We start from the raw sequence: 13172 nt of genomic DNA, 5'->3' as shown, positions 1-13172 counted from the left end.
CTGTGAGGAATTCCCACATAGGGAAGCTCTCTGTCCTGGTGCCATCCCTTTGTGTTCATGCGCCTCAATGTCACACTTTCAAAGAGCAGGCACCCCGTGATCTAAAGAGCTCGAGGAACATTTTAAGAATCAAAGCAGTTTGCTTGGGCCCCATCAGCGATATCTCCTACTAAAGGAGAGATTTTCACACCTACTGACTTTGTCTGTCCTGTCGGTGGCAGCTGTGAGAGCTTACTGTTTTTAGAAGACCATTGATAAATACATTCGCTGATAGGAGAAGTGCCAGTTCTTCCACGAGTCCCCCCGCTGAGCCCGGTGAGGGTAAAAGCTGGTGTTTTCTTTAGGTCTGGGGTTGACTAACCCTGAAGGATTTTTTTTTTCCTCTTGAACCATGGCGATTCACTTATGACTTCTGTTTTGCAGGTTGCAAACACCAAGAAGGAGACGGTTTTCAAATGGCTCAAGGATGATGTTCTTTATGAAACCGAGACCATGCCAGACCTGGAGAAGGGGGTCTGTGAGCTGCTTATACCAAAGGTACGCTGCAGCCAGAGAAACAAAACAGCGCTCTCCGTAGCTTGTCAACTTGGCTGTGCCTCCCTGTTTGCACACTGATTTCCCATGCTTTGCAAGGAAAATGGACTAAGACAACATCTTGTCTCATGGTGTTTATTTTGCATGAATATGGAATGTGGTTTTTTTCCTAGTTGTCTAAGAAGGACCATGGGGAATACAAAGCAACCTTGAAAGATGACAGAGGTCAAGATGTCTCTGTCCTGGAAATAGCTGGCAAAGGTAAGATGGTGCTTTCTTTGTCTTACAAGGAAATGTGTTCTGGATGAGGGTTGTTGTGGAGCTGTGTCCACACGTACCCTGAGCTGTGTGCGTATTTCACAGACCAGGACTCTAGTCTGTCCATGGGACGGGGGGAGGAGCACTGTGGAAGAGTACTCACGAGTACCTGCAGCTGTTGTATGTACCAGCTGAGCAAGACTCCATTTGTCCCTGGAATGAGGGGTGTCAGGGAGGTGGGGTCACACACACCCTGAGCTGACAGAGCTCCATGCTGTCCACGGAATGGCCCGTGCTATAGAAGCACCCTCATGCACAATCTGAACTGTGTGCATTTCCCACTTCAGTGACGCTGGGTAAGGAAACCAGATTGTCCTTTGTCTGCATTAAGCGTTTCTTCACAGTGTTAGAGAAAACGCACAATATCACTTTGGGCTTAGATGAAATGTCATCTCACTCCCTCATCAGAAGCCGCGTTTGATTCCTTACAAATGCCGTAAAGATGATTGAAGCTCTTAGGACGTTACTCAATTCCATGTACAGTTGGATTTATGTCGAACAAAATGTTCTTGTCCCGTGTTTAAAAAGCGAATAGGTTAGAAGGATTTATGGTGCACATAAGCCTTTTATGGACAAATATTACCATTTTAGTGTTTCATTTTTCAAATGAGGATCACAGTTTCCTGTGTCAGTTTAATTAGACACGGAAAACGCTGCTTTCTGTTAAAGTCACGACCAATGATGGTGCCATCGCCTCTCTCTCTTCCAGTCTACGAGGACATGATCCTGGCAATGAGTCGTGTGTGTGGTAAGTAAGAGTCCCCGAGGTTGCAAGTCTGGCTGGCTGAAGCATCTCTGTTTCCTGGGCTTAGCACTCACATCCCAGAGGACACTGATGGCTGGGTGTGCCCCTGCCTGGCCTTGGCTGGTGACCTGCCTGCTCCGTCATGCTCCGTCCTAGCTCTGCAGGGTGATTACTGGAGCCTGTGTTCAGCTTCAGAAGGCCCTGCTGCCACTGCCCACAATTCACCACTGTCAATTTGCCCTTGCCCAACCTGGGCAATGGTATTGTTCAAAAGTGCTATTAGCCTTTCTTCAAACACAGAATAGTCAGTAGTGGATATTGAACACTTAGACTTCATAGTCTGTATATTGAGCCACTTGCCTTTGTTTGGAAACTGGAAAAGCAAAAACACCACTTATAAATGAGCAAAGAGTAGCTTGCATGGTAACCGTTAGTGACCCGTTACTCCAGACTCTCTAGATTTGAAGGCATGCCCAACCTGTGACCCGCTGGCCACGTGTGACTGGACAAAGTCAAGGATAGCTACACAAGTGGCCCGACACAGAATCAAATACCTACCTGTGACATTATGAGACCTTCTGGAATTTCCTTCCCTGCCGCTCTGTTGTGAGGCTCTCCAGTGTGAATTTTGTGACTGACAACACCATGTTATAATGTCAAAAGATTAGACACATCAGCTGGAGAATACCCAGGTTAAATTTTCTGATCACGTAACCAAAATCTGCGTGGGCAGGTAGATGACCAGCTAGCTGAGTCAGGACTCACCAGAACCCATATCCTCTTTACCGCAATTGCAAAGTCCTATGCTTTCCCAGAATTCTCTTGAAAACCACTGTTTGCATACCTTTAATGCTTTTGCAAGCACTCCTGTGAGGTAGACCTTTTTGCTTTTGTTTAGTGAAAGGGACCTGGCTACATTTTAAAATGAGGTTCCCTTGGAATGGCTTTCAATGAGTCAAACACTAACCCATGGGTGTGCAAGCTGCTTGTAAGGTGAATCAAGTCACTTGAAAAATGGCTTTGCCCTCACACTCTGCAGGGCTGGTTTGTATTAACTATCTCATAACGTGCCGGAGGGCCACCTGCCAGTGACAGGTTGGTCACATGTGGAGAAGCGATGAGTGCAACAGAATGGCCTCACAGGATGCTTCCGGAACTCCCAGTTCACTCCATCAACCAAGGTGGACGCAGGCATCTTTTATGGGGAGTTAGGGGCGGATGGAGAGCAAGCACAGAGGTCTCCATGTGACTAGATCCCCTGGCATCTCTGTGACATTTCAGGTGGAGAGGAGTGAGGTGCAGGTGTCTCCAGGAAGGAAGGTTGTGGCTGTGTCTTCCCACTCTGGCTTCTGCTGATTTGCCCTCCTCCCTCCTTTATGGGTTTTCTGTATCTCTTCAGACTTGGGTCAATTAATATAGCAGGTTTCATAGCCATTGTCACCAAGATTGATTCTTTCAGGCAAGCCAAAGTGCTAAGGGCCAGGTGTGGATTACGTTTGAAAAGCTTCATGTGTCTTTGGTCATAAGCAAAGAGCTTTTCACAGTGCTCTGGCAGGGCAAGTGTACTTCTCAGATGAAAGCACGTGACATTGGAGGGAGGGAGGAGCCTCTGTGGTTATGACAGGAATGAGTATCAATTTGAGGAGTGATGTGCCGATACTGTGGACGGATGCATCTTACCGTTGGGCCATGGGCCTGTTCTGTCTACTTCTCTGAGATCTGATATTGTTATCTGCAGGAGCCTCTGCCTCACCACTGAAGGTTCTCTGCACCCCAGAGGGCATCAGACTTCAGTGCTTCATGAAGTATTTCACAGAGGAAATGAAGGTCAGCTGGTATCACAAGTGAGTATGAGAGCTTCTGTCCATGACCGCAGCAGCTCGTGGCTCAATGTGGTACTCTTGGCAAACCACAGGTCATGACCCTGTTCTCAGTTATTGTGCCAAGATTTGGCTGGGTGGGCCATGAGGCAGTGAGTCTGGGCAAAGGAGAAAGAAAAGGAGTGTCAGAAGGTGTCCACGGTGGTTACCAATGGCACCTGTGCTCAGAACACATTCTCCTGGTAGTGAGAAGAGCAACAAGGGACCAGTGTTTAGAGTCCAAGGTCCAACTGTAGGCAGAGTTTTCCTGTCCCACAGCTGCTCTCAAATAGACATACCGAGGCTTATATTAATTATAAATGTTTGGCCAATAGCTCGGGCTTATTACTAACTAACTTTTATTTTAAGTTAACCCATATTCCTTATTTATGCTCTGTCACATGGCAGTACCTTTATTAGCATAGCATGTTTATCTCCTGCTCACTCTGTGTCTGTGCCTGTCTCCTTCCCAACATTCTCAGTTTGGCTCTCCTGCCTACTTTATCCTGTTCAACTATTGGCCAGCTTCTTTATTAAGGCAATCTGAGTAACAGTTCTTCACAGTGTACAAAAAGGATTATTCTGCAGTATCCAACCTTTCAACTAGTGGCTTTCTCATTAGACATGTGTAAGAAGACAGGGAACCCAGGGTACAGTAGGAACCTGTGTCAGTTGGTGACATTTGATCCACAGACCCTAATGAGAAATCCACAGAATGCAGAATTAGGCATGGAAAATTGTTCATTGCTTTTAAAAAATGCCAAGTCATACATCAACTAATGCAGAAAATGCCACTTTAAATAAAAGGCTGGAAATTTATCCAGCACAAACAGAAATGTTCTTTGGAAAAAGGACCTTGTTTTCTTGCTGGAGGGTGAAATTAATGTACTGTGTAGACATGGTAAAGTTCAACAGTCTGAGGCTTGACCCCTTCAGATGTCGAGGAATCCCAGCCACTCCAGGGATGTCTTGCTGTCATCATAGGAAAAGCAAAGCTAGCAAACTTTTACCTCAGGCTGTATGTGTTCCCCCAGCTTGGGAGTCTTTGCTGTCATAGTTTCAATTGACTAACAACTTCCCTTAATCCAGGTGGGTTCCAATTACCTGCAAGAATGAGATGCTTTCTGTTTTCTACATCTTACCTTTTAGAATTCTTAGAGAGGGTGGGAGTGGTGTTGAGGTGAAGGCTTCCCATGGATTCTCTCCCACTCTGGGTAGGGCTACCAGCTGCCGTGACCTTGACAGGGCTCTCTATGTTTACAGTGTATTTGAGTTTTAGAGACAAAGAAAATGACATCTCCAGATTTAAGGCCCACATTGAGTAGCACGTGACAGAGGAAGAGTGAACAGGATACAGGAGTCATTGTGTATTTAGGGACCGTGGCCAGTGGCTCACACAGCACTTGAAGCAGGTTGCAAGTCCCTAGGTGTGGTGAATGCTCTCTCCCTCTGACAACTAGGTACACCAAGCAGGTTGACTTGATAATGGGTGAGTGTAGTGTAACACTGTTGATTTGGAAGACAGCAACGTTATTGGATGCTTTAGTCTTACTTACACTTCCAAAGCTGGGATAGAATACATTAACCATAAAATTTATTATTCGTCTACTGTAAGGGTGCAGTGAAAGCATGCTGGGGGGCACCCATCTCTGCCACCATCTCCAAAGCCTTCACCTTGTACAATGGAATGCTGTCCCCCTTGTATGCTAGCTTTACTCTACTCTCTGTTGAGTGCGGCAACTCTGGCAATTACAGACACATGCTTGTCCTCCCGTGACCAGCTTTTTAAATGCAGCATACTGTCCTCAGAATTTATGTATGTTGTAGCGTGTATCAGTTCCCTTCTTTTAAATAATATACTAGTAGGTAGTATACCATCCCGTGGATAAGCCGCATTTTAATTGTCTATTTGCATGTCAGGGCCCATGTGGCTGTCCACACTGCCCATTGTGATTAATGTTTCTGCAGATGTGAGTGTCGAAGTGTCCATGTCCCCGCTTTCAGCTATTTTGAACATGCACCTAGACACAGAAATGCTGTGTCAGGTCATATGTTCCATGCTTAATATTCTTACGAATGGCCATATTAAATCAAGTATTCTGAAGTCCTTTAAGTAGTAATCATTTGGCTTTAGGAGTTTTCAGGCCTGAGTTATTAATGTACTTAAGTTTAAAACAGTCAGAAAAAAAAAAAAAAAAACAAAACCCAAACCTACTACACCATTGGCATGAGCAAGTGAGTAAACAGTCCCCAGCCAGATGTAAGCGAGCAGACCAGGCCGGGCACACTAAGACATGCTAGCGTCCCCTCACAGGTGTGAGCATGAGATCTCGAGGTTAACTGAGCTCACCCATGTTGTACTGTAGAGAGGCTAAGATCTCATCCAGTGAGCACATGCGGATTGGAGGAAGTGAGGAGATGGCGTGGCTGCAGATCTGCGAGCCCACGGAGAAGGACAAGGGGAAATACACTTTCGAGATTTTCGATGGCAAAGACAACCACCAACGCTCACTGGACCTCTCGGGACAAGGTATGAGAGTTCCCTGTTACTCGTCACATTCCTGTGAACAGCCCATGCAGATGCTGAAAAGAAAAGGGAGCCTTACGTAATCCACTGACGTCATGACTTTCACCTAGAGGAAACGACTTAAGAAAAATCAATTTATTAGTTTGATTACCCCTCAGTTTCCATCTCGTCAGCTAGCTAGTAGAGCGCCTGCGCTGATGAGAGTTAAACACGTGAGACCGTGACTGACGTATACAATGTTTCCTTGCAGCTTTTGATGAAGCCTTTGCCGAGTTCCAGCAGCTCAAGTAAGACCCACAGCTTGTTGGCATCATTTCTGGTTGGGGGCGGGGCTCTCGCTTGGGTCCATTCTGGCTACATTCAGGGTCATCCAAAAATGCCTTGCTGATTCCAAGAATGCTCTCTTCCTGGGATGAAAATAGCAACGGGAGAAACTCAATCTGTAGCAGGGCAACCATTTTCCTACACTAGAAATGCATTGTGTATTAACTTCCTAGGGCCAGCCGAACCCTGGATTACTTTAAATGGTTAAAGTGATGGATTTCTCAAATTGTCATAATCCGGGTGACATGTGATGCAGAGCTTGTTAAAGAATGCTTCAGGTTTTCAAATGAGTGTCTGAGGCTTAGGATGTTAGAGCGGAAGACAGCCATTGGCTCCTACTAAGTTATCTAGGAAGCCTTTGGTGAGAGGATATATGACAAGTCTGATAAATCAGAAATTGACAATTTAACAAGATGCCGAGTGTCCAGGAGATGGCTTAGTCAGTCAGGTGGGTCGTTAGAACCCATGTTTGAAAAACAGAAGGGCACACCTGTAATCCAACCACTGGGAGGTAGAGACAGGAACATCCCTAGGGTTCCAGGGCAGCCAGTCTAGCCAAATTAGTAAGAGAGAGAGAGAGAGAGAGAGAGAGAGAGAGAGAGAGAGAGAGAGATCACGCCTCAAAATGAATATGGTGGGAAACAACCGAGGAAGGTACTTGATATCGACCTTTGGCCTCCACACTCACACACATTCACTCCTGTTCCAACAGCACACACAGGCGCAGACACACAAACACCTAAAAGTCTCTAATGCAGTCTGGTGGATTTGGTGTAAAACCATGAGAGTCTGCATGCTAACCTTCCCTTTCGTTTTAGCATGCTCCCCAACTCCAAATGACCAGAGCACGATCCCTCTGCCTGGGTATAGGTTTTGCACCCTCAGATCCAACCACAGTTAAAAAAAAAAAAACAAAACAAAACAAACAAACAAACAAAAAACATTGCAAGGGCAGCGTATCCCTGCAGGCATATTTCTTGTTGTCATTCCCTAAGTAATAACCGTGTAGGAACTCTGCACACAGTATTTACTCCGCTGGGTATCGTAAGTGACTAGAGATGATTGACAAGACCTGGGAGGATGAGTATATGTTGCATGTAAACTTTTTTTGCATGTAAACATAAACAACGCCTTTTCATCTCGGGGACTTGCACATCTGTAGATTTTTGTATCCTTGGCGTTCGTTCCTCTGTGGGACCAATGGGAATGCCTGTACCGCTACGTATCATTAGGCCTGCCTTCTTTATTTGCTTTTGCTGTGAGCAAACGTCTCCCGTGCTTTGGTAGACTTTGGTTGGTAGCTTTTCTTATACCCTTCTCTCTCCCTCTTGTGGTTTCCAGGGCAGCTGCCTTTGCGGAGAAGAGTGAGTACTTGTGGGCTGCAAATGAGGATGGGGGGGTGGGGAGGTGCACATTTCACATGGTTGAGTTACTGGATCAGAACGGCAAACTTGCCTGCCCCAGGTTGAGTGCACCCTGCTACCAAGTGGCCCAGATACCAAGACTCTCTCCCTCATGAGGTGTAGCTCTAGGTGCAGTCTTTGATGTGAGCTACCAGGTTCAGTTGTCTCTCATTCCTATTTCCTTGGCACCACTTGCCCCCCAACCTGCAGAGCCAGCTAGTCCTTGCCCACAGCCCCTGCGGTAGCTTTCTCCACCCAAACCATAACTTTCTGTGTGTCCTCCGCTGAGGTTACGCTTGCCCTGCCCTGTTTCCACGTTGGCATCACTTGGTGTCAGCCTCAGGCCTCCCTGACAGTGTCTCCTCAACCTGGCTCTTTTTTATTATAGATCGTGGCAAGGTGATTGGTGGCTTACCTGACGTGGTGACCATAATGGAAGGCAAGGTGAGAGCAGGCAGTTGGGGACACGGCCGGGATGAGTGTGGTGAGGCAGGGTAGAACTCAGCTGTCATCTTGGGGGGAGGACACAGGGGAGCCTGAGAGCTGGAATCATCCCCCAGGCAGCCTGCCGGGCACTCAGAGCTAACTGCCATTGTGCTCTCAACCCTGTCCTGAACCCCGGAGGACTTCTGCAAACAGAGAGGTGGGATAGCTGAACAGTCATGACTGGGGTGCACTTCAGTGGTAGAGGGTGTGATTAGTGTGTGTAAGTCATTGGGCTTCACCCTCAGTATGGAGAAAAATAAAAACAGCAACAACGACAAAAGCCAGCGTTGCGAGTACTCAAACACCAGGCAGGTTGCGTGACTCACAGACTTGGTACAAGGGGACCTTGGGGTCCACGGGTTCTGATATCACCTGGCTCAGGGGCTTCTCTGAAGGAGGTGGTGGGCCAGCTCCCCCATCTGGGGTGAAACTGCGAGCTACCACTTTGAAGACAAACAGTCACAGCTTCTTTAATAGTAAAGGGAGGGAAAAACCCTGCTCCAATTTCCAAGGTCACTCTGGAATCTATAATTGAAGTTTTAATTTGTCTCCCATCAGTGGAGTTATTGATATCTAATTGGCACTTCTGCTGCGCGATTCTAGCTCAATGTCACAGGGACATAGGTACTTGAAAGGGCTTTATTAGGCCTAAATGCAAAATTTATAGACCTCCTTTTAGCAGTCAGCGAAAGCATGGGATGAAAGCCCCTGAGATGGAGCGATGGTGACATCACAAAAGATGTGATTGTGAAATTAGCAGTCACAGGCTGCAAGGGGGCTGAGCCCAGGCAAGTGTGGAGTTGCTGCATCTGGGTTTGGAGGTGTAGACACTATATTCTCTGGACTTTCTAGAAGAACTGGGGAGACAGACCCCCTAAGTCTAAATGTAAAGGAAGTAAGAGCCAGTACTTCTCTTAGAGAGAAAGTTGGGGTTCAGCACCCAGAATCCACCCTGGGTGCCTCACAACTTCTGATACCTTCAGTTCCCAGGGGACCTGACACCTTATTCTGCCCTCCACAAGCAGCTATGCTTACAGGTACATCTGCATACACAGATGTGCAGGAATGCACAGAAATAAGAATAAAAACAAACACACTTAAGGAACTTACAAACAGGGTCAGCGGAATGATAATAGTGCTAATCCATTTTCCAAGTTTATATCCCTCCCTCTCTGACTCAGATTAGAACTTGGAACAAGTAGAACCATTTCACAGGTTTTCCTCAGGCCCCGCCTCCCATAGCACAGGGCTCCTCTGCCCCCACCTCCCTTTGGAGCCTGTGTCTATGAAGGGTGGTTGATAATAAATGATCAGCAGGTGCCAGTAGGCACGACTGAGCGTCCACCTTCGGAGAGGAACATGGCCTTCTTAGTCCTCTTTAGATTAGTACTGGGAAATTCCATACATGCGTGTGGCGTGTCTTGATCATCCCCTCACCCAGTCTCCCACTCCTGTTCTAACTGACTTTCTTCACCCCGTCTTTCCTCCAAAGACCTTGAACCTGACCTGCACAGTGTTTGGGAACCCTGACCCTGAAGTGGTCTGGTTTAAGAACGACAAGGACATTGAGCTAAGCGAGCACTTCTCCGTGAAGGTGGAACAGTCCAAGTACGTCAGCCTGACCATTCAGGGGGTGACGGCCGAGGACTCGGGCAAGTACAGCATCAACGTGAAGAACAAATACGGAGGCGAGAAGATCGATGTCACGGTCAGCGTGTACAAACACGGGGAAAAGATCCCCGATATCTCACCTCCCCAGCAGGCCAAACCCAAGCTCATCCCAGCCTCCACCTCCTCTGAGTAAGGAGATCCGGTGTGCCCTGGGCTGGAGCGACGGCAGGGACAGTTGGCAGTCTTAGGATGTTGTACGCGCTGCGGGGGATGGGGGTTCTGAGCGATAGCACATGTGGCATGATGGGTGATTGATTGTACGCCAGGCATTTGATCTTTGCACTCTGTGATGACAGTTTTATGTGCGAAGGGAAAGGCGGTGTTTCTACAAGGCTGACAGTCTTGGGTGATTCCAAGAGTAGAGGGCAGTGGAGAGTGAGCTGAGAGAGAGTGGCTGACAAGTCCAGGGTCAAGGCCATGTGGGGTGATGCTCAGATGTTTCTAGCATGTGGTCTGGGCAGCCATTGCCATCCTGAGGGGATGGTGGGGCCTGCAGGACACATCTCTGGAAACCCTTCGGAGGCTCTGAGCATGTTACTTGGTTGCCTTTTTTCCTCTTGCTTTAGGCTAATAAAATAAAAATAAAAAGGCGTTTTTGCTGTGGTTTCTGTACCATCCTACCTACCTACGTGTTCCTATCTTGGCTCAGTAAGTTTCTCCGGCTTTCACGCTCCTGTGGCATGTGGACTATGACTCTCCTGCAGCTCCATCCATTTATACAGGCGCAGAGAGGGACCCTCAGTGAAGACTCCAGAGATGTGCATTCCAACAGGTTCTCAGACCGTCGATTTAGAGTTTTGTAAAGGAAAGCAAAATTTTGGTGTCTGGCATCGCTCTGCTCTAGGATACTAACTAATCAGGCAGGGATTCCCAGGGGAAGGATCCCCTCATTGGAAAGAGCATTGCCGTATTCTCCGAGGGAAAACTAAAGCCTGGCTGAGTGCGGGCCTGCTTGGGTGAAGTTGAAAACTGCACAGGGTGAATACAGGCTTCCTGTACAAGAGGCCCAAGTTTTCTGCTATAAAAGTCTTCACCTGCCAGTATCATAGTTGCTTTGTAGTATAGAGCTTTCAGGGTTAAGTACATTTTATCTCTTTGGGTCATTAAAATCTGTATTAGTTGCTTTTATTGTTGCTAGAACCAAATACTTGACCAGAGTAACACCAGGAAGAGAGGGTTCATTTCGGCTCACAGCTCCAGGGTACAATCTGCTATGGAGAAGGGATGGCTTTAGGAGTCTGAGGGATCTGGTCTCAGTGTGTGCACAGCCAGGAAGCAGAAAGATGAATGAATCCTGATGCTCAACTCATTCCGTTTTCAATCACTCTAGGACCTCAGCCTACACAAGAATGGTGCCTCCCATATTTAGGGTGGGTCTCCTTACCGTGGTTAACCATGTTCAGAAACTCTCTGTGGAGAGGACCAGTATTGGCACAAGACATCCCAGGACCAAGTTCTCAGAACAAAGGGGCCCCTTACAGCAAACACAGACTCTTCTCTAGGAGATGTTTTAACCCAAGAGAGTCCGCACATGAATGTTAATGACCTAGAAAATTAAAAACTGCAAATAGATTCAGAAATTAAATTTCATAGAGTGCACATGAACCTTAATGATGACCAAGCAGATGTCTGTGACAAGAAAGGACAGAGATGGTTCATCACTGGGAGAGGTTGCTTATAGAAGCTTTTAAAATAATTCCAATGATTCTTGACTTGAAGGTGTATTTATGTCCATGTCCACGGAGGAACGGATTGATAAGCTGAGGGCTGAGTCCTTCCCATCTTCTGGAGAATGCTTGTTGTCCACAAGGGTAAATATCAGTCAGGTAGAGGGTGTGCTGTGCATGCCTGTGACAGGGACCATTCCCCCACCCCCATTTCATCCCAATATTGTACTCCTGAAATTTGACATTGAAATTTATGTCCTGGCAATGCTGAAGCATGCATGGTCAGCTTGCATATGGTGGTTCTGTTGAACTTGTCCTTATTGGGTTTCATGGTCTAAGCTGATGAGAACGACTGACCAGGTCTCTTCTTCAAGAGGGCGCCAGATCTCATTACAGTTGGTTATGAGTTAACATGTGGTTGCTGGGAATTGAACTCAGGACCTTTGGAAGAGCAGGCAGTGCCCTTATCCACTAAGCCATGGGGCTGGAGACATTGTACTCCTAGGTCTCCTCTAAACTGGGACTCTGACAGCTGCTCTGACTGCTGTCCCTGCAGGGAGGTGGGATGAAGGCAGGGCATCTGTCGGGAGCTGTTAGTTCACCTTCACAGCCGAGTGCCTGGGAAAGGAAGTTCTAAGAGAATGGAAATCAGTAGCTGCTGGTCAACAACCAATTAACAATGGTTGTTAATGGTCAACAACCAATTAACAATGGTTGTTAATGGTCAACAACCAATTAACAATGGTTGTTAATGGTCAACAACCAATTAACAATGGTTCTGTTGTTGGATGGAGCCTTGGATAGCATCTTCCGATGTTGCTCCTTCTCCCAGATGTGGACTTTAGGAAAATGGCCATTGCCAGTCCTTCCTCTGCTCTTTCACAAGGAGACTGCCTCTTGGGCACCCCTCCTGGCCACCAGGACTCAGGGCCAGCCCTTTGTAATGTCCTTGTCCCTAGGTTATGTGAGAGCAGGAGTCTTACTTCAGAATTTTCTAGTTGTTAGACTCTGTGGCCGTCACACCAGCCAGCTCTTGAAGCCCCCCCACCAAGGCCGGCTGTGAATGTTTACTTCATTCCTTAGGCATAAAACCCTGGCGAGTTTTATGTCAACTTTACACAGGCTAGAGTCATCTGAGAGGAGGGGCCCTCAATAGAGAAAAGGCCTCCAAAAGATCCAGCTGTAGGGCATTTTCTTAATTAGTGATTCATGGGGGGAGAGTTCATCACTGGTGTGGGAGGTCCTTCTGTCTATGTGTTGCTTTCATTGGTTGATAAAGGAACTGCCTTGGCCTGTTGATAGGGTAGAACTTAGGTAGGTGGGGAAGACGGAACTGTAGGCTGGGAAGAAGAAGGGCGGAGTCTGAGCTGCCAGGATTCTGGGGTAGGGGCTGCAAAGGGAGATCAGGCGCATAGTGAGGCCTGGGATAAGCGGGTCACCATTGGCTGAGACTAGGGCAAAGGGGGAGGGCCTGGCTAAGCGTCTCTCCCAGAGCCGGGTCATCTTATTGCCCACCTCATCTACAGGAGAGAGACAACTGCATCAATGTTGCCAGCCAGTCTCTCAGCTGTGGCTTGGAGCACAAGCTCACAGGAAGCTGGCTTTGCTGGGTCTCTCAAGGCTGTCTTGGATTTCATT

The 13172-nt window shown here is 47.4% G+C and overlaps 1 protein-coding gene across 1 annotated transcript in view; it reads left to right on the top strand.

Annotated features, from left to right (window-relative positions):
- The window catches only part of Myom2 (myomesin 2), a 71689-nt gene extending 61246 nt beyond the window's left edge, over positions 1-10443 (top strand). Inside the window, exons 30-38 of the mRNA XM_050137169.1 lie at positions 424-537; positions 708-795; positions 1562-1600; positions 3336-3441; positions 5823-5986; positions 6234-6270; positions 7649-7671; positions 8099-8154; positions 9689-10443. Coding sequence (XP_049993126.1) covers positions 424-537; positions 708-795; positions 1562-1600; positions 3336-3441; positions 5823-5986; positions 6234-6270; positions 7649-7671; positions 8099-8154; positions 9689-10000 — 939 coding nt within the window. The 3' untranslated portion in view covers positions 10001-10443. The remainder of the gene's footprint in view (positions 1-423; positions 538-707; positions 796-1561; positions 1601-3335; positions 3442-5822; positions 5987-6233; positions 6271-7648; positions 7672-8098; positions 8155-9688) is intronic.
- The last annotated feature ends 2729 nt before the right edge of the window (positions 10444-13172 follow it).

This window comes from Alexandromys fortis, unplaced genomic scaffold (genome assembly GCF_014885135.2).
Source record: "Alexandromys fortis isolate MF-2015 unplaced genomic scaffold, M_Fortis_MF-2015_v1.1 scaffold_3, whole genome shotgun sequence".
Classification (NCBI taxonomy): Eukaryota; Metazoa; Chordata; class Mammalia; order Rodentia; family Cricetidae; genus Alexandromys; species Alexandromys fortis.
This window is presented reverse-complemented; position numbering and strand designations above follow the sequence as displayed.